At 46.3% G+C, this 26,628-nt stretch overlaps 1 protein-coding gene across 2 annotated transcripts in view; it reads left to right on the forward strand.

Moving 5' to 3' along the window:
* POLR3GL (RNA polymerase III subunit GL) overlaps positions 1–26,628 on the forward strand; it is a 549,275-nt gene that overhangs the window by 11,070 nt on the left and 511,577 nt on the right. For both annotated transcript variants that reach the window (XM_085636711.1, XM_085636712.1), the window contains exon 2: positions 22,022–22,083. In XM_085636711.1, the coding sequence (XP_085492837.1) occupies positions 22,069–22,083 (15 nt within the window). In that variant the 5' untranslated portion in view covers positions 22,022–22,068. The remainder of the gene's footprint in view (positions 1–22,021; positions 22,084–26,628) is intronic.

Genomic DNA, 26,628 nt, shown 5'->3' on the forward strand with positions numbered 1-26,628 from the left:
CTGGCGGTCGCCAGTAGGTAGTTATAGTTAGGACCTATTTTCCTTAGGAAATCCACAACATTCTATTCCGAATAACTTTGGTGCCGATTGACGAATCCTCGCGAAAGTTTCAAAACTTTTGGCCAACTTCGGTCCGCTCCTATCCTGAAAGTTTCATGGTGATTCATCAAGCGGGGGCCGAGAAAAAAGGGGGGTCCCAAAACGTGTTTTCCCCATGCAATTTCCCATAGGAACCTTTAGTCGCAGCTACAGCCCGAACTGCTGAACGGAATTACACCAAATTTGGCAAACAGTTAGTCCTTGGTTCAGACTCTTGCCTTTTTGTTAAATGGTGTAAATCCGTTCAGTAGTTGCTGAGAAATTCAAAAGTAAAAACACATTACGAGTTTCATGCTAATTGGCTGTCAACACTTCAAACCAGGAAGTGTTGGCAGCCATCTTGTGCCTCGGTATAACCGAGGCACAAGAAAGCAGTGAAAAAACCACGCAAAGACCCACAAGGACCCCAAGGCTCAAAAATTATTATTATTTTTTTGGAAATCGCAGGATGCGCTTGGGGTCCGCACATCCCGCTGCTGAAAAAAAAAAAAGCGTGGGCTCCCGCGCTTCATTTCTAATTAGCCCCCGGGGGGCCAAGTCCCGGGGGCAATATATTATAGTAATGGGGGGCCCAGAGGGCCCCCAGCCTCGGGGACCACCGACCCCCAGGGCTTTTCTGAAATTATGTGGGGGGGGCTCTCAGCCCCCCAGCCCCCCCAGGCCCCCCAGCCCCAGAGACTGCCACCCCCGGGGCTACAAATTGAAATGGTTGGGGGGCTCAAAGGCCCCCCCAAGCCCCGGGGACCACCACCCCCGGGGCTTGATTTGACTATTTAAATATTTTTTTAAAAACCTGTGGGGGGGCTCAAGCCCCCCCACACGCCCTGGGGACCGCCACCTCCCCAGGGCAGTAAATAGTAAAATTGGGGAGTCCGTGACGGACCCCCCAGCCCCAGGGACCACCACCCCCCGGGGCTTTGTAAGTGGTGGGAGGGGGGCTGCTTGGCCCCACTCCTGGAGCCCTTGATGGCCCAGGGGACCGCCACCCCCCAGGGCCGGCTCCTGCAGTGTCCCGGGGTGCCCACCCCCGGGACACTTTAGTTTACAATGACAGGGCAGGAGGCTCGCGGCTCCCGCCCTGCCATTGCAAACTGCTTTGCTTCATTGAAGCGAGAGCAGGGAAACCTGCTCTTGCTCCAATGAAGCAAAGCAGATTGCTTTCCACATGGAGAGCAGTATGTTAGCTGCTCCCCATGTGGAAAAGCAATGCCAGCTCCCGCAGGAGGCGGGGAGACGGCTGGGACCGTGGCGGGATTGGGTACCCCCCCACGGTCCCCAACGAGAGGCCAGGCCCCGGGGGATGGGGTCCCCGGGGCTAATAGTGACCCGGGAGGAGGGCCACGCGGCCCCCCTCCCCATTAAAATAAATGAAAAAAAAAAAGAAAATGCATAGGCCGGCCCTGGGGGATGGGGTCCCCGGTGTCATAAATGGCCTGAGGAGGGGGGCTACGCAACCCCCTCCATAAAAATATTTAAAAAATTGGCCATGCCCTGGGGGATGGGGTCCCCGGGGCCCAGAATTGGCCACAGGAGGGGGCCACGCGGCCCCCTTCCCATAAATAAATCATTTTTATTTTAATTTGGGGTCAGGCCCTGGGGGATGGTGTCCCCAGGGCCCCAAAAAAGTAAGAGGAAGGGGGCCACACAGCCCCCCTTTACAAATTCTTTTTTTTATTTAAAAGACACGCGATCGTCCCTAGGCCCCGCCCCCTCACAAAAACACTCTGCAAACGCGACCTGTGGAGCGTTTTAAATTGGGGAATTAATTCCACTTCAATACTGGGGGTCCCTGGGGGTCAACTAGCCCACCAGCTACCTCCAGTAAGCACCACAGGGCTGCATTGCAGAGAGGTGCTCCAGGCCACGCCCCTTTTTACACCTCTCTGCAACGCAGCCTTGTGGCGCTTACTGGAGGTACTTGGTGGGCTAGTTGGACCCCAGGGACCCTCAGGATTCAAGGTACCTCCAGTAAGCGCCACAGAGCTGCGTTGCAGAGTGTTGTAAAAAGGAGTGTGGCCTCTGAACACCTCTCTGCAACGCAGCTCCCTGGCGCATACTGGAGGTACCTGGTGGGCTAGTTGGCCCCCAGGGACCCTCAGAATTTAAGAGGAACTAATTCCCCAACTTAAAACGTGCCACAGGGCGTGTTTGCACACATGTCACCTCAGGCCTCGCCTCCTTCCTTTACCATTGTGCAAACGTGCCCCCTGGCGAGTGGTAAGTTGGGGAATTAATTCCCCTTCAATACTGAGGGTCCCGGAGGGTCAACTAACCCACCAGGTATCTCCAGTATGCGCCAGGGAGCTGCGTTGCAGACAGGTGTTCAGAGAGCCCGCCCCCTTTTACACCTCTCTGCAACACAGCTCTGTGGCGCTTACTGGAGGTACCTAGTAGGCTAGTTTGACCCTAGGGACCCTTAGGATTCAAGGGGACTTAATTTCCCAACTTAGAACGGACACAGGGTGCATTTACACAGTGGTGAAGGGAGGGGACGGGACCTGAGGTGACGTGTGCAAACACGCCCTGTGGCATTTTTTAAGTTGGGGAATTAATTCCCCTTCAATCCTGAGGACCCCTGGGGGCCAACTAGACCAGGTGCTTCCAGTAAGTGACACTGCGCTGCGTTGCAGAAAGGTGGTGCAGGCCGTGCCCCTTTTTACAGCTCTCTGCAACGGCGCTTACTCGAGGTACCTAGTGGGCTAGTTTGATTCAAGGGGACTTAATCTCCCAAATTAAAACAGACACAGGGCGCGTTTACACAGTGGTGAAGGAAGGGGATGGTGTAGGAAAGTGTCTCTATATATACTGGACCAAAGTACGGTACAGTGTGTATAGAGTCCCCAGTCCCCAGAGGTTTGGCAGAGGTTAAAGTGAGATATAACCTTACTCTCTAAAGTGGTAGCTTGGTCGAGCAGTAAGGCAGTATCAGAGGACAGTGTAAATCATTTGTTGTACACACTCAGTCAGCAAATGGTCTCACACACTCAAGAACTGAACTCTAGGCCAATTGTTTTGTATCAAAATATATAGTTGTTTTATTTTAGAACCAACAAGGTATCAAAATGGACTTTCTCAGGATGAGTAACTTTAGTTAAATACTTTTCAAATATTCAAATAGGCAATAGACTTTTTGAATGCAATAGTTACAGTTTGTTGCAATAGGCAACACAATTTCAAACACAATGCAACATTGAGCTCAATGGGAATTTCTGGTTAAATGCAATTAGTTACTTTGTAGATTACTTTTCTAACCACAGGACTGGATCCTAGATTCTGTTCCGGGACATGAGCTGTAAACAGTTAAGTAAAAGCGTTTTGCTCACAGTAGTGATTTTTAAGGAATATTATTGTATTTTAAAAGTTGACAGAAACTTTTTCAGTTGGAAATACCAATGTTATCCTATGGAAGGAAATTCAATTTGCAGGTAAAGTAGGTTTATGGTACTTTTGTAATCCAGTGCTGGGCTCCTAGATTCAGCACTGGGACCTCTATCTAAAACAGGCAAGTAAATACGTTTTTATCGTTGGCACGATTTTTAGAGAATATTTGTAAGTTTCAAAAATCAACACTTAGAAACTTTTTCAGCAAAAAGAAGGCAATGATATCCTATGGAAGGAAGTTCAAGTTAGTGGTAAGTATGGTTAGAATTACTTTTTAGGATCAGTGCTGGGCTCAAAGATGCAGCACTGAGGTCTCTCCTGATAACAGGTGAGTAAATTGGAATTCGTAGTTCGGCTGATTTTAGAGGAATATTTGTAAGTTTCAAAACTCCACACTTAGAAGAATTTCCAAGTGAACCCAGTCAATGTTAGCCTATGGAAGAAAAGTTAGTTATCGGCTTTTAGGTACGTACTCGACTGGCAGAGTTAAGGTTCTGGGCATAGACTCAGGGGTCTCCCAGGGTCAGGTAGGTACAGTTGGTACACCCTCAGCGGCACAGGTGCAGCCGGGTGCAGAGATAGTTAGGCCCAATGTTATCCAATGAGAGGCAGGGGACCTCCGGTTGGTGGCTGCTGGCTAACAGACCACGCGGCTGTGGGAGCTAGGCTCCTGGTTCGTTTTGAACCCGAAATGCATTGGGTTTATTGTTGATATCTTCGTAAGACGGACAATGTTTTATAACACCACAAAGAATTCAATCAACATTCACAAAAATTATATCAGAATCAATTCATATTGAGAATAAATCAATTGTTTTGAGAACGTCATAACTACTTGTTCACATTTCTTCAATTGGATTAAATCACTAGAGGCTTTATCAGCCCTTTCAAATTGTGCTCGCGCTAACAAAAGGGATCCCTTCCTGTTTGCAATATAGACTGGATGCTCACCACGAGGCGCCTTTGGACAGTCGCCTTAGCGCTGGAAGCACTTCCCTAAAATGCACTATCCGCATGAACGTTATACTGAGTGCACGTTGACATCTCGTCCTGTATCTCTACATTTCTGTCCTCAGTTCTCAACGTAGCACCATAATTATGTCTTTCGATGAAATAGCTCTATTAACCACTAATAAAGCTGATACTTTAGCATTTTCACCAGAAGCAGCTTCTGAAATATATGATCTAGTACAAGAGGCAAGACTCTTCAGTCCTCAAATCTCTTCGACGTCACAACTATTAAGACAGCTTGAATATGTCAGTCGCAAAGAAATAAACCAGAGACTTCACGCGACCACCCTCATCCAGTATCACAAAGCCAAAAGAATACCCAGAGGGCCACGGATTGCTCTTAAACCCATGCTCTGCAAAACCAACAAACAATTTATGGAAAGATGGTATCAAATCCTCAATAAATGCTCTTTGGACCTGATTCTCTTAATCGTAGAAGAACTCTCCAATATCCTCAAATCTCTTGAAGTTGAAATAGCAACTATCAAAGAAGAATTATCTAAAAAGGAACCTGATAACTGGGATGATCTCCTGCAAGACCTCAACACAAAACTTGATAAATATGCCAAAGAAATACACGAACGCAAGATAATTTTTTTTCGAAGAGACACTATTGATTATAAACTCGACGAGGTTTACACCTGGGCAGAAGTTTACAACCAGCGCAAATGGCAGAAACCCGTGAATGTTAATTGTTCCCAAGAAAGCGTCGTGTCAGATTCAGAAGTAGCCCACAATCGTCCACCAGTCAGCCACAGCTCTAATGTTGAAGAACCAGCCGCTGAGACTTCAACAACCACCCAAAGTCGGAAATCTTTTTTAGCCACAAGCCCTGCTGCAAACCATCAACCGGGACATTCTCCACAAAAACAAGGAGGGGCAAAAGGAAAGGAGAAAGTCTCAGAAACAGACAAGAGATCTCTCCGGAGCAAAACACGAGCGACCTAGTTGTCAATATTTCCAAAATTCAACTCTCTAAGGCTCAATTGACAGTTGTAAACAAAGGCACCTCGTATGTACCAACTTACCAAAGCAACATTGCGGAAACCGAAATTGCTTTTTTCAAGTTCGTCAGAATCTTAAGACTTAAATACTTTTTCAGCACCATCGAATCTTCTACCATGCCGCTTGATCCACTCACATCATCTGATGATTCAAGCCAATTTAAAGAGTTCAAACCCAAGAGCACCTTTTGTTCTCCGATCACGCATAAGTCAATTGATTCCTTTGAAAGGTTAGTCAAAGCTGAAATTACCAACATCAATTTCCGTAAACATACAAAAGTGAATTTTTCAGCCAAAGATTGGAGTACTTTAAAACAACTAGCCAACAATCCTCTTCTGACTTTCGCCAAGGCTCATAAAGGCGGAGCACTTGTAGTGCTTGACAACAATTTCTATGAAGAGAGCGTAATGCAGCACATCGCTGACTCAGACACTTATACTAAACTTGACCAAGATCCCACACACAGCTATCAGTGTCTCCTTTAACAGATTCTCAAACGCGCTGAAGAGATGGGTTGGATCAATAACAAAACTGAGAGGTTCCTTTACACAGAGTATCCACGAAGGCCCAAACTTTATATGTTGCCTAAGATTCATAAAAACCTAGAGAAACCACCTTTTCGACCAATTGTGTCAGCATGCGGTTCGCTATCTGAGCCTATAGGTAAATACCTTGACTACTTCCTGCAACCCATCGTCCAAAACCAAGAGTATTATCTGAAAGATACTACTGGTCTCCTGAATGTTCTAAATGATCTCGACACACAAGGTATTGAACAGTGGTGGTTATGTACAATTGATGTGACCTCCCTTTATACCTCCATTCCCCACGGAGATGGTCTCGAAGCCACTGAATGGGCCTTACTAAATCACAACCATGTCTGTGCTGAAAAAGTGTTTCTGTTGGAACTTCTTCAATTCTCACTATATCACAGCTACTTTGAATGGAAGGGTGTGTTTTACGCCCAAAACAACGGAACTTCCATGGGTTTTGCCGCAGCGCCTTCGTACGCTAATATTTTCATGGCCAAACTCGAACAAGAACATATCCTTGAAAACCACAAGTGGTCTCATAATCTGGTTCTCTACAAATGCTATATTGATGATATTCTAATAATTTGGAAAGGTGATCGTAATGATGTCGAATGCAACATCTCTGAACTTAATCATATCCATGATCGTATCAAGTTTACTCATCACATAAACCAACACAACATCAACTTCCTGGATGTATTAATTCAAATCACTCAAGGATCCATACAAACTAAAGTGTATATCAAGCCCACAGATAGGAACAATTCTCTCCATTTTGACAGCTTCCACCAATCTACCTTGAAGAAACATCTACCGTACTCGCAATTTATCAGACTTAAAAGAATCACTTCGGATCCTGATGAGATGATCTCAATCACTAACAAATTTTCAGATCGATTCTTGAAAAGAGGATATCCACCCCAGCTGTTGAATGAGGCAAAACATAGACTTGCAATGACCGAGCGTAACAGTTTGCTACAACGCACCAACAAAAAACAGGCCAATCCATTGGTTTGTGTTCTTAAACATTCTACACAAGCCACTACCATCAAATCCATCATCATGAAACATTGGAATATCATCCAGACAGAACCAGGTCTATCAACCTTGTTTCCACGAAAACCCATTTTCGCCATGCAAAGATCAAAGAACCTGAAAGAGTTGCTAAATCCACCATCTACCACATCTAACATGACTCTCAAAGGCATGCAGAGGTGTCTAAACTGTGTGCATTGCAATAATGCAGATGTATGACGTTACAACGCACACTTTTACAATGCGTGCACTTACAACGCATTTTTTACAACGCATAATCCATTACAACGCACTACACTTACAACGCATGACACTACAACGCATTTTTAAAAACTACCATTACAACGCATACCATTACAACGCATAATATTTAATTGCATTTAAGGTAAGTATTAGATAGTATAGGGGTAAAAATTACTTTTCTAACTCCAGGGGGTGCAACAGTAGGATAAGTGTTGGATAGTATAGGGGTAAAAATTACTATTCTAACTCCAGGAGGTGCAACAGTAGGGTAAGTGTTGGATAGTATAGGGGTAAAAATTGCTATTCTAACTCCAGGGGGTGCAACAGTAGGGTAAGTGTTGGATGGTATAGGGGTAAAAATTGCTATTCTAACTCCAGGGGGTGCAACAGTAGGGTAAGTGTTGGATAGTATAGGGGTAAAAATTACTATTCTAACTCCAGGGGGTGCAACAGTAGGGTAAGTGTTGGATAGTATAGGGGTAAAAATTACTATTCTAACTCCAGGGGGTGCAACAGTAGGGTAAGTGTTGGATAGTATAGGGGTAAAAATTACTATTCTAACTCCAGGGGGTGCAACAGTAGGGTAAGTGTTGGATAGTATAGGGGTAAAAATTACTATTCTAACTCCAGGGGGTGCAACAGTAGGGTAAGTGTTGGATAGTATAGGGGTAAAAATTACTATTCTAACTCCAGGGGGTGCAACAGTAGGGTAAGTGTTGGATAGTATAGGGGTAAACATTACTATTCTAACTCCAGGGGGTGCAACAGTAGGGTAAGTGTTGGATAGTATAGGGGTAAAAATTACTATTCTAACTCCAGGGGGTGCAACAGTAGGGTAAGTGTTGGATAGTATAGGGGTAAAAATTACTATTCTAACTCCAGGGGGTGCAACAGTAGGGTAAGTGTTGGATAGTATAGGGGTAAAAATTACTATTCTAACTCCAGGGGGTGCAACAGTAGGGTAAGTGTTGGATAGTGTAGTGTAATATTATGCGTTGTAATGGTAGGCGTTGTAATGGTATGCGTTGTAAAGGTATTTTTTAAAAATGCGTTGTAGTGTCATGCGTTGTAAGTGTAGTGCGTTGTAATGGATTATGCGTTGTAAAACATGCGTTGTAAGTGTAGTGCGTTGTAACAGTTGCGTTGTAAAGGTTGTTCCCCCAATAATGCAATACCCGGTGATCTTTTCATTCATCCAACCAAAGGTCATAAAATAAAATTACGACATTCCAGCACCTGCGACACATCCAATGTAATCTATGCCCTCAAATGCCCTTGTGGTAAAATTTACGTCGGGAGAACAGAACGTAAAATAAAGATCCGCATTGGAGGGCATAAAAGCAACATTCGCACCAAAAATGAGAAGTCCACAGTGGCAGTCCACTGGATAGAAGCTAAACACAACATTTCCCAGCTACGTTTCACTGTGCTGGAGTCACAAAAATCTCGCAATGATGCTGACCCACAAAAAACCCTCGTGAGGGCAGAATTTTATTGGACCAAAAAACTGCAATCCCTGCAGCCTCTGGGTTTAAATGATCGCATTGAATGTAATTGTTTTTTGTAAACATCGTTATGTCTTGTACAATGTATCCTGTGTTAATCCTGTTAATGTACCCTTTCTACTTCCATTTCTTAGGCGCATTACCTGTTTTTTTTCTCTAAATTGCTTTCTGTAAACATCGTTATGCTTTGCACATTGTATCCGGTGTCAACCCCGCTGTGCACTCTTTCTATTTCCATTCCCCTAGCGTATTACCCGTCCTCTCTTCCTTATTTAAACTCCTCCCGTTCCGACGAATACACGCCAGCCTCCTCGCCGGACGTGTTTTCGCCGGATGTGGACACACACGCACTTCCCGGGTAAGCTCGTAAAAACTATGTGTATAGACTTCTCGTATTGTCGCTCTGCTCTACCCTGTCTCACGTATCTTTGTAACTTCTCTCTACGCACCACTGGCACTATCTTCCCGCACCTTAGCCATTTTTTAACCCGTTGAAGACACGCCAATCTTCAGACGTATTTTTCACCGTACTTGTCTTCTGTTATACTCACGTTTATAACGGGTCACTTCAGCGTATTCCACTCACTCTGTTCCAATCACTTAAGTTCCCAAGTTATCTTCACGTTTATCTTTTTCACCGACTCTCGAGAACTCATAATTTATATAAGGGTACTTCTGATGTTTTCCTTTTACTAAGGCATGCACTTTCAATTAAGATCACTCCGATCGCGTTTCTCAACTTTGTCACGTACCTTCAAATGCACATTCACTCATTACTAATGGAGAGAGTGGAGTGCTCACTCTGCGACCTCGACATTGCATATTCCAGCATGACTTTTTGTAGAATATTCAGTTTGTTAAATGAGGACGCTAGTTTGATTTGCCTTTTGTTATTTACAGCTTCAAGTATTACCCCTGACGAAGGGTTCGTTTTGAACCCGAAATGCATTGGGTTTATTGTTGATATCTTCGTAAGACGGACAATGTTTTATAACACCGCAAAGAATTCAATCAACATTCACAAAAATTATATCAGAATCAATTCATATTGAGAATAAATCAATTGTTTTGAGAACGTCATAACTACTTGTTCACATTTCTTCAATTGGATTAAATCACTAGAGGCTTTATCAGCCCTTTCAAATTGTGCTCGCGCTAGCAAAAGGGATCCCTGCCTGTTTGCAATATAGACTGGATGCTCACCACGAGGCGCCTTTGGACAGTCGCCTTAGCGCTGGAAGAACTTCCCTAAAACGCACTATCCGCATGAACGTTATACTGAGTGCACGTTGACATCTCGTCCTGTATCTCCTGGTCACTTGCTCAGGGCAAATGGGGAAGTAGGATATGACAAAGGTTGCACTGCCAGGGACACTCGGGCAGCTGGGTGAAGGGTGCTTTTGAGCCGTCGAGCGCTAAATGTTATTCAATGGAGATCTTTAAAAGGGAACAAAGGCTGCAGGCTCGGGGACGGTGGATCTTCTGGGGCGACCATTACTTCGAGGGGTAAGTTGGGATCTTGGAGGGTAGTTAGGCACCCTGGAGTTAGGTACAGGAGGCCGGGAGCGCCGAGTGCACATGTGTCTTTGGACGTCGGGAAATCTTACCCTCTGCTGGTCGCGGTTGGAGGGGTCCCTGGTTCTGAGTCTGCAGGCATCATCTGGGTCGTCGAGGAGGGTCCTTGGGCACTGGATTCCAGGTCAGAATCGCCGGAGGGACGTCCTCAGGGTCTTTGTCCACTTCCAGGAAACACCCTGTCACTCCTCTTGCACTCCTCTAGTGACCCATTCAGCACCATGTACTAATCCATTCAGTGCGCCAAAAGCCAAACACTTATAAATTCTCCCAGGCACTCTCCTTGCAGTGCTCTAATCATTCAGTCAGTACCCATGTACTCATGCACTGAGCCAGGCCTTAGCACATGGACTGCTTCAAACGCCTATCCACTATGCATGCAGTCCTCTAACCACCTACACACTTCTCTTTCACACCTTCAATTCCTCAGTCAGTATCCATACACTTCCAGGAAACACCGTGTCACTCCCCTTACACTCCTCCAGTGACCCATTCAGCACCATGTACTAATCCATTCACTGCGCCAAAAGCCAAACACTTATAAATTCACCCAGGCACTCTCCTTGCAGTACTCTAATCATTCAGTCAGTATCCAAGTACTCATGCAGTGAACCAGGCCTTAGCACATGGACTGCTTCAAACGCCTATCCACTATGCATGCAGTCCTCTAACCACCTACACACTTGTCTTTCACACCTTCAATTCTGTGGCCGTTCTAAGTTGAGAGATTAAGTCCCCTTGAATCCTAAGGGTCCCTAGGGTCAAACTAGTCCACTAGGTAGCTCCAGTAAGCCCCACAGAGCTGCGTTGCAGAGAGGTGTAAAAAGGGGCGTGGCCTCAGAACACCTGTCTGCAATGCAGCTCCCTGGCGCATACTGGAGATACCTGTTGTGTTAGTTGGCCCTCAGGGACCCTCAGTATTGAAGAGGAATTAATTCCCCAACTTACAACTCGCCAGGGGGCGCGTTTGCACAATGGTGAAGGAAGGGGGCGTGGCCTGAGGTGACATGTCTGCAAACACGCCCTGTGGCGCTTTTAACTTGGAGAATTAATTCCTCCTCAATCCTGAGGGTCCCTGGGGGCCAACTAGCCCACCAGGTACCTCCAGTATGCGCCAGAGAGCTGCATTGCAGAGAGGTGTTCAGAGGCTATTCCCCTTTTTACAACACTCGGCAACGCAACTCCGTGACGCTTACTGGAGGTACCTTGTGGGCTTGTTGGTCCCCAGGGACCCTCAGGATTGAAGAGGAATTAATTCCTCAACTTAAAACGCGCCACAAGGTGTGTTTGCACACATGTCACCTCAGGCCCCACCCCCTCCCTTCACCACTGTGCAAACACGCCCCGTGGCGCATTTTAAATTGGGGGATTAACTCCCCTTGAATCCTGAGGGTCCCTGGGGTGCAACTAGCCCACCAGCTGCCTCCATTAAGCGCCACAGAGCTGTGTTGCAGAGCGGTATAAAGAAGGGTGTGGCCTCAGAACACCTCTCTGCAACGCAGCCCCCTGGCGCATACTGGAGGTTCCTGGTGGGCTAGTTGGCCCCCAGGAACCCCCAGTATTCAAGGGAAATTTGTTCCCCATCTGCAAACGCGCCAGGGGGCGCGTTTGCAGAGTGCTGCAAGGTGGGGGCGTGGCTTCTGGCACGATGCCGGTCTTTTATTTATTAATTTTTTTTAAGGAGGGGGGCTGTGTGGCCCCCCCTTCTTTTTCTAATGTATTGGCCCTGGGGACCCCATCCCCCAGGGCCTGCCCCCTAATTTAAAAAAAAATAATATTTAATTTGGAAGGGGGCCGCGTGGCCCCCCTCCCGAGGCCTTAATCTGCCCCGGGGACCCCATCCCCCAGGGCATGGCCTTTAAATTTTTTTTTTTAATTCTTTAGGAGGGGGGCTGCGTTGCCCCCCTCCTCAGGCCACTTATGGCCCCGGGGACCCCATCCCCCGGGGCCGGCCTTTGTTTTTTTTTATTTTGGAGAGGGGGGCCACGTGGCCCCCCTCCTGGGCCACTTGTAGCCCCTGGGACCCAATCCCCCGGGGCTGTCCCTCTCTGTTGGGGACCGTGGGGGGGTCCCAAACCCCCCACGGTCCCGCCAGATCCCCTCTTCCCTCGGGAGCCGGCATTCCTTTTCCACATGGGGAGCTGCTAAGATGCAGCTCCCCGTGTGGAAAAGCAATTTGGTTTGCATTTTGAAAGAGAGAGCAGGTTTCCTGCTCTCTCTTTCAAAATCCAAACCAAGTTTGCTATGGCAGAGGGGGAGCCGCGAGGCACCCCGGGACACTGCAGGAGCCGGCTGTGAGAAAGTGGCTCTGTATATACTGTTACCTAATAGGTACAGGGTGTACAGAGTCCACAGTCCCCCAGGGTTTGACAGAGGTTAAAGTTAGATATAACCTTACTCTCTAAAGTGGTAGCTTGGTCGAGCAGTAAGGCAGTATCAGAGGACAGTGTAAAGCATTTGTTGTACACACTCAGTCAGCAAATGGTCTCACACACTCAATAACTGAACTCTAGGCCAATGATTTATATATATAAAAAATATATGCTTGTTTTATTTTAGAACCAACACTTGGATTTAAAATATACTTTCTCAGCATGAGATGTTTCATATAAATACTTTTGCAAAATGCAATTGCCTTTTGTAAACAGTTACAAATGGTTGCAGTAGGCAACTCAAGTTTTTAAACACAACAATGCATTGAGCTCAACGGTAAATTCAGATTATTTGCAACAGATTACTTTTTCGATTACTTTTGGAATTCCAGGACTGGATCCTAGATTCAGTCCTGGGTCAGTACTCAAAATCAAGTGATGAAAGTCGACTTAATTACTGTTATGATTTTTAAACAATATTTAGCTATTTTAAAAGTTGACACTTAAAAAATATTTCATAGTAAACATGCAATGATTTCCAATGGAAGAAAATTCAGGTTACAGGTACAGTAGATTCTCGTTACTTTTGTAATCCAGTACTGGGTGCCTAGACTCAGTACTAGGACCTTCATCCAAAACAGGTAAGTAATTACGTTTTCAGATATTATACGATTTTTGAAGAATATTTAAAGATTGCAGAAATCGACACAGAAGAAATTTCACGGAAAAACAGTCAATGGATTCCTATGGAAGAAAATTGAGTTAAGGGTAAGTACAGTTGTAAGTATTTTTCAGAGTCAGTGCTGGGCACCAAGATCCAGCACTGCGAGCTCACCTAAGAGCAGGTGAGTAATTTCGTTTTTGTTACTCGGCTGATTTTTGGTGAATATTTTAAGATTTGAAAAGTCCACACTTTGAAGAAATTTCAGGAAAAAGCCAGTCAATGTTACCCTACGAGGAAAATAGAGTTTGCGGTTTAAGGGTAAGTACTCGACTGGCAGAGTTGAGGTTCTGGGCATAGACTCAGGGGTCCCCCAGGGTCAGGTAGGTAAAGTTGGTTCACCCTCAGCGGCTCTAGGGCGGCCGGGTGCAGAGAGAGTTAGGCCCAATATTATCCTATGAGGGATAGGGGGGCCTTGGTTGGTGGCTGCTGACTGGCAAGCCACGCGGCTGTGGGAGCTGAGCTCCTGGTCACTTACTCAGGGCAAGTGGGGAAGTGGGTAGGTGTAGAGTTTTCACTGCCAGGGCCACTCGGGCGGCTGGGTGCAGAGTGCTTTTGAGGCGTCGGGCGCCTAATTGATTTCAATGGGAAATCTCCGGTTTAGAAAAAGACTGCAAGCTCGGGAACGAGGACTCTTCAGGTGCCACCACCACTTCGAGAGGTAAGTTGGGTAGTTGGAGAATAGGTAGGTACCCCGGGATTGGGCCCAGGGGGCCGTGGGGCGCCGCGTGCAGGGGTGCCTTTTGGTGTTGGGAAATCTTACCCTCTGTTGATCGCGGTTGGGGGGGGGACACCTTGTTCTGAGGCTGCAGGCTTCTTCAGGAGTGTCGAGGGAGGTCCTTGGGTGCCGGACTCGGGGTCACAGTCGCCGTGGGGTCGTCCTCGGGGTCTTAGTTCACTCCGGCACTGGCCAGGCTTGGCTGGTGCAGAGTGTGCTGGGTTCGCGGTTCCGGGCTGCTGCCAGGGATTAGAGATAGGTTTTTGAGTAGAGCCTCTACTCATGGGAGTCCCAGGGGCTTAGAGCCAAAAGGTAGCCAGGTCCTCCGGGGTTTGTGAGGTTGCGGGCCACAAGAGGTGCCGGGTTAGAGCAGGAGCAGGTTCGAGGGTCGACAGGCCGGTAGGGCTGGGGCCAAAGCAGTTAGTGTCTTCCTCTTTTCAGCAGCTGCAGGGCAGATCTTCTTTCTTCTTGCTCTTTCTAGTTTCGAATCTGGAATCTGGGGAAGGAAGGTTCAGGGTGCCCCTAAATACTAGATTTAGGGGCGTTACAGGTAGGTGAAGGGCAGGGGCCAATGGGTCCCTGTCCTGGGGTGGGTACACCCCCTATCCTGCCTCTCTCCTGTGGGAGGGGGGCAGTAGCCTAGTCCTGATTGGGCAGGGCTTCCCATCTTCAAGATGGCGAGAGCCTGGAGATGTGCTTCACCTCGCCTCCCCCACCTGAGGGGTGGGGTTGGCAGGCTGGCACATCCCCTGTCCTTATTTGGGGTTTCCGGCCAAAGCTTCCTGCCAGAGTGGGGGTTGCAGGGGCCTGGGGAAGCTCACAGAGGCGGCATGCCTTTGAAGCTTCCCTTGGCCCATCCTGGGGGAGGAGATTTAGCACCTCGCCCAGGATGTGCATTGTTGCAGGCCCAGGAGAGCAGGGGCTCTCCTACCCAGGGGTCCAGCAACATGTCTGCTGGGTGGCAGCCTAGGCAGCCTCAGAGCAGACGTGGATTGAAGGTTAGGTTTAAGGGGGCACCTCTAAGATGCCCTCTGGGGTGCTGGGTACATAAAATCCCACACTGGCATCAGTGTGGGTTTAATGTGCTGAGAAGTTTGATACCAAACTTCTCAGTTTTTAGTGTTGCCATTATGGTGCTGTGGAGCTCGTTTTTGACGAGCTCTCAGCACCATGTACTCTTAAATGGCAGCACTGCACTTACAGTGCCCAGGGATGGACCTGGGTACTGTAGGGGCACGGGGCTCCTGCTCCTGTGCCCACACCATTGGCATAAGGCACCCAGCTAGAGGGGTGACTGATGTATGCCATGGCAGTGTAGGTGATGGGCATGGCACACAGGGATGTGTGCCATGTCGACTTTGTTTTTGTCTTGCACCCAAACACTCAGCCTGCCAAGGCAGTGTGTGTGTGTAAGGGTACAGGGTCTCTAAGGGTGGCACAAGGAGTGCTGCAGCCCTTAGAGGCCTTCCCTGGTCACAAGGCCCTGGGTACCTAGGGTACCATTTACCAGGGGCTGACATGTGGCCAGGGTTTGCAAATTTGGGTTTGGTTTGTTTTAGGGAAGGAACATATGCCCTGGGCACCTGATTGGCAGGAGTCCAGGGCACACTCAGTCAAAGTACATTCAGCAATTCAGCAAAAAGTGGGGGCATACCATGCAAGAAAGATGGCACTTTCTCACACCGGCCCTGGCGGTCCCCAGGGCCATCAAGGGCTCCAGGAGGGGGCCGCGCAGCCCCCTCCCACAATTTACAAAGCCCCAGGGGGTGGTGGTCCCCGGGCTGGGGGGTCCATCACGGACCCCCCAATTTTAATATTTAGAGCCCCGGGGAGGTGGTGGTGCCTGGGGCGTGTGGGGGGGCTTGAGTCCCCCCCACACAGGTTATTAATTTTTTCTTTTAAATGCCCCAGGGGTGGTGGTCCCCGGGCTGCAGGAGGCAGTGTGCCCCCCCCCCCGCTATAACATTTAGTAGAGCCCTGGGGGGTGGCAGTCCCCGGGGCTTGGAGGGGCCTTAGAGGCCCCCCCAACATTAAGCTAAGAAGCCCCAGGGGGTGGCGGTCCCCGGAGCTGCGGGGGGCAGTGAGCCCCCCCACAATAATGTTTGAAAATCCCCAGGGGGGTGGCTGTCCCTAGGGCTGGAGGGCCCCTTTGGGCCCCCATCCTACTACAAATATTGCCCCCGGGAGTTGGCCCACCCGGGGGCTAAATATTAATGAAGCACGGGAGCCTGCGCTTTTTTTTTAACATTTCGGCCGAAATTCACACTGGGAGCGTGAATCTCGCCGATTTAAAAAAAATAATAATGTTTTTTTGGGCCCTGGGGGTCCTTGTGGGACCCCCTGAGCAGGCCTAGGGGGTCAGGGTGTTTCTACCCTGCCCCCTTTTTGTGTTTTGTGCATTACTTTTTTAGGTCTCGCTGATTCAGCGCACATGCACTGCTCGGAGAGACTTTAGTAGGTGAGTTTTCAAAGTGCTGCTGGCTGGCGACAAGCTAAAGTACATGCGAGCGTGCACGCGCGAACCGCCAGCCTTCAGCACCATCTGTCTTTCCTCTTGCTTGCTCCCTGCCTCCACCCCTCCCCCGCTGCTGCGCGCGCATCCCTAGCGTGCTTCAGCGCGTCATCGTGATTGAGATCACTTTCGCTTTCACATTGATCGCGATGACTTTAGCTTTTACGGCCGCGCTGCGTTACTTTTACTGCCGCACGTACAATGCTTGTTTTATTAGTCTTTGTCATTAACTTACAGGGTTTGTTGCACAATGGAGCCTAACATTGCCTCACTTTTGCTCCGTGAGCTCAATGCAGAAAGTTTATGCTCCATTTCTTTATAAGTGGCTTCCAGACTTATTTCGGGAGCATTAAGGTATGGTGTGTAAAAACGCTCAGCAAGCCGCGTCAAATGACCATGAGTTTCGATAACCGCCTATAGATAGCTGCATACTAGAGCACTTCCTGTTGTCAGCCACTTCGGAAGCTTTACTGCTTCCTCTTTACAGCACATGCGCTGTCAGCGGCGTCCCTCTGCAGCAGGCACTTTCTATATTCACTTCCGGAGCGTACAGTAGAGCATGTACTAGAAATATAACTGTCGACACCTGGTGAGAAGCCAGAAGCCTGGTAAACGGCTTACTTTCTGTGTTTGGTGAGTGGATCCTCGTGCTGGTACAAGGGAAGGGGCATCACTGTCTAACACGTGCACGTTAGGACAGTGTTTACTCTCTAGGCAGCAGGGCGCTGCGTTCTGAGAGTTGTAGTTTTAGTTTCAACTTTTGCAATGTGGGCTTCAAAATCGAGATACTAATAAATTGGATAGTTGTAACACTTGGTATTTACAGTGCTTAGATAGGGTGGAAGTGCGATATGAAGCTCAGTGTAAACACAGAACGCTATTTTTAATATGAGGACACTGACATCTATGAAGAGAACTGAATGGGCAGGCTCTGCCGAGATGAAAATGTTCTGTGCACAGGGGTTATTTGAAGAGGGGCAGGCGATGGTGGAGGCGGGAGAGTAAGGTTTGTTGTGGGTGCCAGCTGGTTAATATTGTGGGTAACAGAAAAAAGAATGATCTGCTGTCCCAGTTCATGCTTTTTTAGGTCGAGCCTCATCAGCGTGCAAGCGCTGCTTAGGATCTGACCGTTTGGAATCGGTCTGTACTTTTTGGAAAACTTGTGCATGTACTGCACTGTTTCCAATGAGTACTCGTGCATGTAAGGCATCCACCTTGCGGGAGCGAGCAGCTTCGCCTTCTGTTTCCAATTATTGCGCCCGTGCTTGTTAATTGGAAACAGATGGCGCTGCAAGATAGATGCCGTACATGCACGAGTGCTTTCACTTTCTTGACGGCTCTTTGCTACGTTCTGCTAATGGCTCCTCCCTCCTGTTGCCTCCCCTGTTCTCACTCCTGTGCTCTTTCTGTTCAGTACCTTTCCTTCCCTCCATCTCCTGCTCTCTCCCTTCCCACCTCTGCCCCACTCTCTTCTTTCCGGCAAGCTTGCCTGGCTGTCTCCTCTTCCTCCGCACTGGGAGAGGGGTAGTCTACAAGCAAACGCGTGTAAGTTGTTTCATGTCACAGCAGGCGCTACACGCAATGATTAAATGCGGAATTAAATATAGTTTATCTGTAGCGCTTCGAGGAATGACGCTCCCAATAGCGATCTATTGCCCCGCAGTGCTTTAAAGTGGAGCAGTCTATTCAAACATCCCACCACCCCACCACCCCACCAGCAGTCTATTCAAACATCCCACCACCATGCTCTTCTTCCCTCGCCCCCATACACTTCCCTTTAGTTTTCTTGTCTTTTCCTTTCTGCTCCTGTCCCTTTGTAGTGCTTTGAAACCCCCTAGTGTGTCACATGCGCTAGACAAGCATCTTCCGCCTACATAAATGTTCCCCTAATATCCTTTTTTCGTTTCCAGCGTCCCCCCCTTCCTCGCGAACACAAACACCATATCTCACGTCATGACCTATCGTGACATGAATTGAGATGTGTTGCCCACCTTTCTTTGCCACTGCTCACCTACTTTGCAGTGTGACGCAGTGCCCCGCCTCGGTGGCCGCAGCTTCTGAGACGTCATCAGTCGACCAACAGTCTCTTTTCCTACCTCTGTGCGCTTCAAAAGTTGCCTCACAAAGCTGGTTGTCCAGCCCGCTGATAATCCCTAGGCAGATATATATATTATCACCACAGTTGTTATGGACGGAGTGCGTAACTGGGCGGAACTACAAACATGGAAGGGTTCTGTGACCAGAGGTTCTCCCGTCCCTAGACGCCAGGGGCTCTCGGCCTGCACTTTGAAACATTTGCCGGACTCTCTCCGGTTTGTAAACTTTGTCCTCTGTCTTTGCAGTTCGAGGCACGCACCTAGCGCAGAGAGGAGTCTGTCGATTTCTGGAGATGGACTCGATTTTATGCATCCATGGAACTGTTGCAATATACATATGGGTCGACCAGATGCCTTCATCGCATTTGATATATGTGGGAGCTTTCATGGCTGATTTAAACGAGACTAGCACCTTCAGACCCCCTATGGTTTTGGGGTGCATGTGCAACCAGTACAGATGTTAGGGTGAGCACCTAACTTTAGATCATGACAGACACTGTCTCCAGTCCGTAACATTTCACCTATGAATCACCGATTACAGATGTGTTAGTCTAATGAGTTCAATAGTAGCAAAACTAGACTACAACTCCCAGAATGCGTTTGCTTATCGTGCAAAAGTTCAGAACTGAAATTCTGAATATCCAGGAGAGAGTTAGTCAGCGTATCAGCTATCAAAACAAGTGTTTGCAATTCAATAGGTCTCGCATTACTGAAAGTTTGAGCTATTGGCGTTGCTAATAATAAAGCAATGCCAATAGCTCAAACTTTCAGCAATGTGAGAGCTATTGCATTTGCAAATCAATCGTGGTACTCACGCTTTAGCTTTAGGCATTTTAAGCTAAATTCGCGGGTGCTGCGATTGCTTCAAAAGTAAAGAATTAGACATAAACATTTTTTTTCTATTTCTTTACTTTTGAAGAAATTGCAAGGGCCTGCGCTTTAGCTTAAGATGTTTAAAGCTAAAGCCCGGGTGAGGCCATTTAAAAAAAAAAAAAAAGAAATAGAAAATAAAAGGCAACTAACAAAAGAAAGGCACGGCTGCCATTATTCCAACTGAGGTGTGCCACGCTTATTAAATAAAAAATAAAAGTGTTGCGGGAGAGCGTGTCCAGGCAGCAGAAAGCGGTTTAAGAAAAATGCTTATCAATGCAGGGACAAAATCTGATCTGATGTACTAAGGTGAAACGATTTTGCGTGTTAAGTAATTGACTTTTTTGTATTTCGAAGGCACGTTCTCATATTTTGATACGATGTTCCTTGCATGATTTATATGGCAAATATTTTTAAGGCTTTGGTCGTGCACAGTTTCTTAGAGCCAATCCAGACCCTTGGCTAGGCTCTAGCTCGCTCTCCCTGTTAATTTGCTGACTTGTCCACCCTTAAATATTAACATATTCTACCATATAAACACAAATTAGAGCTCCAACCCCCTATGCTTTCAGCAATTTCTTGATTCTCCTGCAAAATCCACCTTCATGAGCGATGTCTGCATTTTCTGTTAAGGAGCAGCTAAAAAATGATAATGTCTTATAGTTTATTTCTTCAGTGATGCACGGCTACTGGCTCTTCACACAAGGCACTTCATAACGTGCCTGTGCGTGCCTCTTGACGCATTGCATCCATCTTTGATAATATATACACCCTGCCCTAGTTGCTAACGCAGTATCTTCGAATCACGAGATTGTCCTGATGCATGTGTGATCTGCTGCAGGCTGGAACCATTACTTTTGCCAACCATGCTCACAAAACGTGCCACCCTCCCCTTCATTGTTTCCTAATCCCACCACCCTTCTATCGCTGCTTTCGGTTCCCCTAATCCCCCCAACGTTGCTTTCAGTTCACCCCCAACCTCCCATCATTGCTTTTAATTTTCAAATCCGCACAGGAAAAATGCGGCAGATGCAAGCATGCATTCCTGAATTACACTGCATGACCCAGTGTGTAGTAATTGAATAGCTATCCCTAGCGGCACATGACCCAGCATAATATGCTGCATGACTAAACACTTATAAGATACCAAAGGCGAGACCTATTGGCTATGCCAGTACTTGTCTGTTTTCTTGTTCCTCGGTTCTACCGAGGCACAAGATGGCTGCCAACACTTCCTGGTTTGGAGTGTTGACAGCCAATTAGCATAAAGCTTGTGCTCGGGTGGATCCGCGGCCCTAGATATATATGTGTTTTTACTTCTGATTTTCTCAGCAACTACTGAATGGATTTACACCATTTAGCAAAAAGAGTTCTTTCTGAACCAAGAACTACCTCTGCCAAATTTGGTGTAATTCCGTTCAGCAGTTCGGGCTGTAGCCGTGTCTAAAGTTTCCTATGGAAAATTGCATGGGGAAACACAGCCCCCGCTTGACAAATCACCCCGAAACTTTCAAGATAGGAGCGGACCGGAGCGCCCCACGAGTTTTGAAAATTTTGCGAAGATTCGTCAATCGGCGCCAAAATTATTGGGAATAGAATGTTGCGAATTTCCTATGGAAAATAGGTCCTAACTATAACTATCTACTGGCGACCGCCAGTAGATAATACATAGCTCACAGAACAAAAAGGTTGTTATAGTTACTTAGAAACCAGGGTTTACAAATGCTTGCTTTATCAACTGGCAAGGCAGCAGAATTTGTTTGCTGTATACCAATATTAATTATGGAAAGATGTGTTTTCAGTAATTTGTAAAATTACACCTGGGCTTCACTCGGATTGTGAGTGGTAGGCACTCCAGACTCTGTGATTGGCTACTCCAAATATCAGTCAATCTGTACTTTCTTTTTTACATCACTGAACTGCTACATACTGTTGTGTTGCCTAACGTCCATTATGACTTCAAATTCAGCACTTTATCTTTTATTTGGACACATTTTTAGGATGTTCTCAAAGTACCTTGCGGAATACGACTAGTTGTAAATTGGGTTCCTGAGTGGAATTCAATACAAAATAAACTGAACGCGGATCTCCCTCTGACCACATGCTGTAGCTGTGTGAGTCTTGCAGGTGTTGCCTTATTTTCCCAGGGAGAAATCTTCCTTTTCCTCGATTGTCCATGGACTACTGGTTCGATAATTGGGCTTACCCACTTTGGTGCTTGCTTTTGCATGGGATGGTGTGTTGTGTCTTGTACTGTGAATTCTTCATTTTACATTACACCGCTTTATGTGTCAAAAAGAACCAGTTTTTCCCTTGATCCTAAATATTGTCCTTTCTTACAACAGCTCACAGCCCCAACCGCCGGCTTAGACAACACTGAGGAGTAACAGCAATGGAAGCCGATACTGTAAGTAACATTTAGTAATTGGTCAATGCTGCCTATACAGTGGAGAGTTGCAATTGGTCACTTGCATTTTTGATAGCTTTGTATCATAAAATTGACCAACAAAAAAGCAGTTTAAAAAATGTATCATGACTTTGCTGGAGTTCCTATGATGCGTGAAATAGTTTATGACACACCACAAATGTCTTATAAAAGGGCTGGACTAGGAACAGCATCCAGCCCTGGCCGATTGCTGCTCAACCGGCCCTGGGAGCAGGGGGAGGGGGTGTTGGGGGCGAGCAAAAACGCCCCCCTGTGACAAAAATGGCCCCTACTGCCACAAAACCGGCCTCCAGCCCACCGGAGAAACGCCCGGTGCCTGCTATGGCCAGTCCGGCCCTTCTTCAAAATGTGCCATTTAATTAGTTATGTGATCATTTATGCAGGACGCTCAGTTTGCAAGGTATTTTCCGTGTTATAATTAATTACAAAACTAAACCCCATGGTAAGCGGTGATAGAGATATTACGCCAGGCTTTCCGTAAGATTAGGATCACCAGAATTTTAAAGGCAAAAACCGGGATATTTCGCAAAAATAGAAGAAGGGCTACAATTTTGCTCCAACTAATTGCACAGAATGGCAGCCCTCCTCAGCAGAAAATTGCAGAAGAGGCAGTAAGAATATAAATAAAATGACAATAGCATGCCTTAAATTGCTTTCTCATTACGGCTGCTAACTATCCCTGCTTTGGAAAACCTAAAAAGGCACATCCTAACTTTTTCAGTCGACCCTCCCTAAAAGCCGGGGCATGAGCTACATTTCTCCAAATCTGCCGGGACAGCTGGTGAAAAATGGAGACTATCCCAGCAAATCCGAGACGCCTGGTCACCCTACGCAAGATCCTTAGATGTTTAAACTATTAGTGTAGACTTCTCCCAGATCTGTACGTCAGGGTCACTTGAAGGAGACACTCTTTGAATCCTGGGAAGTCAACCAGTGGCATAACGAAACCTGAGGGAGGCTCCCCTTCAAAGTACATGGAGCCCCCCTTCGGACTCAATCAAGACCTCTCAGACCAGGGTCTTTGGACCCACTCAAGACCTCTCAGACCAGGGTCTTCGGACTCACTCAAGACCTCTCAGACCAGGGTCTTCAGACTCACTCAAGACCTCTCAGACCAGGGTAATGTGCTGAGGGGGAGGGGGGGATTGCTGCAGCTCACCGCCCCGCATTGCGGGGTCCTTTGTTACGCCACTGAAGTCAACACGGGTTCTCTTGATGCCGGGGAGGTCAACCTTAATACCTTTTAGCAGGCAAAACCTTGGCATCCCTGTGCGCATAGTTTGCTTTTATCATATGGAAAACCTTTCCGAGATGGAATGAGAGCAACCTCAACGTCGGATGTTAGTAATTGAAGCCGACACTGCTCCTCTTAACTGGTTTTTCTACATGAATAGAGACTGAAAGCAATATGCTTCCCTGTCTATATTTATTTTGGAAAATAGAAAATACATTAACCCAGTCTTCTTTGGAGTGTCTCTCTCTGCTGCTAAGCATGATGGGCTGGCTAACACCTAGACACACTGAATATAAAATGAGCACAGCTTCCTAATGAAGCCTCAATAGCTGCAGATGCTCAGTTTCAGGTGAGTCTGTTGATTTATTGGCTAGAACTACTTAGGCACTATAGTCCTACAGACAGCACAGAGCAAGTGTGGATTTACCAGTCAAATAAATATGAATATAGAATTAATTTCAACTTCATTTTTTCACCTATCCAAAATAAATGGATACATTTAGATGGAAATGTAAGAGACATAAATACCAAAAGCTGGGAAACTTACTAATACAGAGCACTTGGGAATTTCAAATACTATCCTGGTTCTCTGGCTTCCTAACACTTTTTACAGTATGTTAACAAAGTAAAGCAACTTCCATGCTAGATGGAAAGTATTGACGCTCCCAGGATCAGCATTAGTGGTTTTGATTAAATATTGAATTATAGACAAGTAATAATGAGTTATGGGGATACTTTTTGCAGAGAGGTTCTGAGTGACATCAAATACAGAACTAGAGGCAAGCTCGAGTTGTCAAAGATGCCGCTCAGAAGCCCTGAGGTGAAAAGCATCCCCGTAATTCACTTTTTATCCAGCTATAATTTATTGTTATGTGTAGTCTGTCCATGCTTTCAACTATATGCATGGGCAGAGGAGTAATGGAGGAGCCATACATAACATGGACTCTCTTCCGTGTCCAAAATGTAAAATCTGTCACCCACACCCACTGCACTGTGTCTCCTCTCCTCCGGAAGCTGTGCACCCTGATTTTCAGTGATCCTCTGACAGGCTGTTGGAGAGCTCACACAGAGCAGCGTGGAATTCCTTTATGATGTCGCAGCAGGAGGTAAAAGCTTTTGTTGACAACTGTTGCTATGTCATAGCAGCGGGTTACTGGATTTGAATCAATTTTTATGAGAGAACAAATGCCAAGCACAAAATTTCAACCATTATTATTTTTATACATTATTTAGCTAGGAATCACACATCTGTTAATTCACTAACACTAGAGTGGCTTCGAAACAGAAGATAACATGAGACATAAAGAATTCCGGAATTCCATATGACCAACAACCATCAGGCCGCCCCATACCATGCCAACTAAAGACACACTGAAGATGAGTATGAAAGCAAACAGTAATTGTCCATCTATCATGAGATTCAAATTTCCTCAAGGATTCATTGAGATCAGCCAATTAGACAGTGGCGTCCATACTATGGCTCCCCTAGCCCTAGCCCTTGCTGTTTTTCCTTTGCGTTGATTCAAACATTCCTCTCCATGTTGCATCAACACAAATTTGGAGAGCCAGTGATAATAGGAAGGAGGTTCTGGAGTCAACCAACCTGCAGCAATAAATATACAAGCAACTGCCGTGGGCAATTCCTGGTGGTGTAATGGGGATCAGGCTGGGTAAATAGTGCCCAAAAATGTACTGACTTCGTTCCAGAAGGTGGTGAACCTCGTGCAATTGGAGAACATATGAACAATGTTGGCATCACTAGCTCTACAACGCACACAGCTAGCATCAAGCCTTTTTCCACCTAAACAACTTCTCACCAGAGTATAGTATAAATTATATATAGCATTGTAATGTTTGCTTTTTAGTCTGGCCGACAACAAAAGCTCTTGACCACGGTCCAATCGCAGCTGAAAGTTAATGTTACAAGGATTAGTATGTAATTTATGGACCCAGTTTTCCTGTTATAGATTCATGCATTGTCAAGATCCAGCAGCACGCTATATAAGGTTCTAAATCCTGGTTCCCCATGCATAATCAGAGACTGTTCCAATGAAAATTTGCTATTTTCAAGTTTCTGAAAAAAATCCCTGATTTGCAAATATTCAAAAAATCTTTGCTTGGCAAGCAATATTTCTGCTGGAGATCCAAGTAGAAACAGACTTGATCGGAAGAGAACATGCCACCAAATTTCCCAAACACCAGCTTGATCCCAGACCACACAACATTTATCTAAAAAAAGATAGATGGAAAAAGTTGAGAGTGCCAGAGCGGGGTATGATAACTGTATTGGGTCCATTTTTTAAAAGCTGCATTGATTGTCTTAGATCTGACTTTTTTAAAAAAATAACTTGGTTCTAGTATTTTTAGAAAACATCCCCTAATGTCTTTACCCAGAGTGAGTCATGTATATTTGGTAAACTCTCTAGACCGATTGCCTCACCAGACTTCCTAGTAATCTTAAAATCCATATGCAGAAGCATTGTTGCGAAGTAATAGTAGTTACAAAATTGGCACTGTCCACCTGCCTATTTCTATTTGCAGAACTAGATACTTCAGGGATCTTCTTACCCTCTTATATTCACATATGAAATTGTTACAGATGGAATCCAGCTTCCTGACTCATACCCATCCTAACTCTAAAGCATTGCCCTGAAAAAGTATAAAACCTTGGGCAGTACCAACATTTTCATTGCATTACACCGCCCAATCGTTGTTAAATGGAGATTATGTATCCACATCAAATCTTTCTTTAATTTTAGTGAGTAAAGGGTCTAAATTTAATGGGATTATATCTTCTACCTTAGCCGTGATATTGACCTCCAAGTAAATAGCTCTAACTGTCTTTCCATGCTCCAGAAGAAAATCGTCCTTATTTTATGCTGTTTGGGTCTCAACCCTGTTCAGGGATCATCCCAAAACTTTACCAAAGCTGACCACCTCCATCACTACTTTGCAGATAGATTGTTCAGTAGCTGTGATAGCCAAAGCAACATCACTGGCGTACGCCCATATCTTTGTGATGAAGCCATTGGTCTCCAGCAGGCAAATCAACTTATTATTCACTAGGCCTCGTAGAAAGAGTCAATATACAATGCAAGCAAAGGGGGAGAGCAGGGACACCCCTGCCTTGTGCCTGTGGTAATCAAGATATTAACAGACTTAATTTCCATCAGTTGGAGGTTAGCCGTGGGATTAGTATATAATGTATGTATGTATAATCTATCCAGAACCTCTCAAATGTGTACCCAAGTGACCAGAGCAAATGCATTTTC

The sequence above is a fragment of the Triturus cristatus genome, chromosome 12 (genome assembly GCF_964204655.1).
Source record: "Triturus cristatus chromosome 12, aTriCri1.1, whole genome shotgun sequence".
In the NCBI taxonomy this organism is placed as follows: domain Eukaryota; kingdom Metazoa; phylum Chordata; class Amphibia; order Caudata; family Salamandridae; genus Triturus; species Triturus cristatus.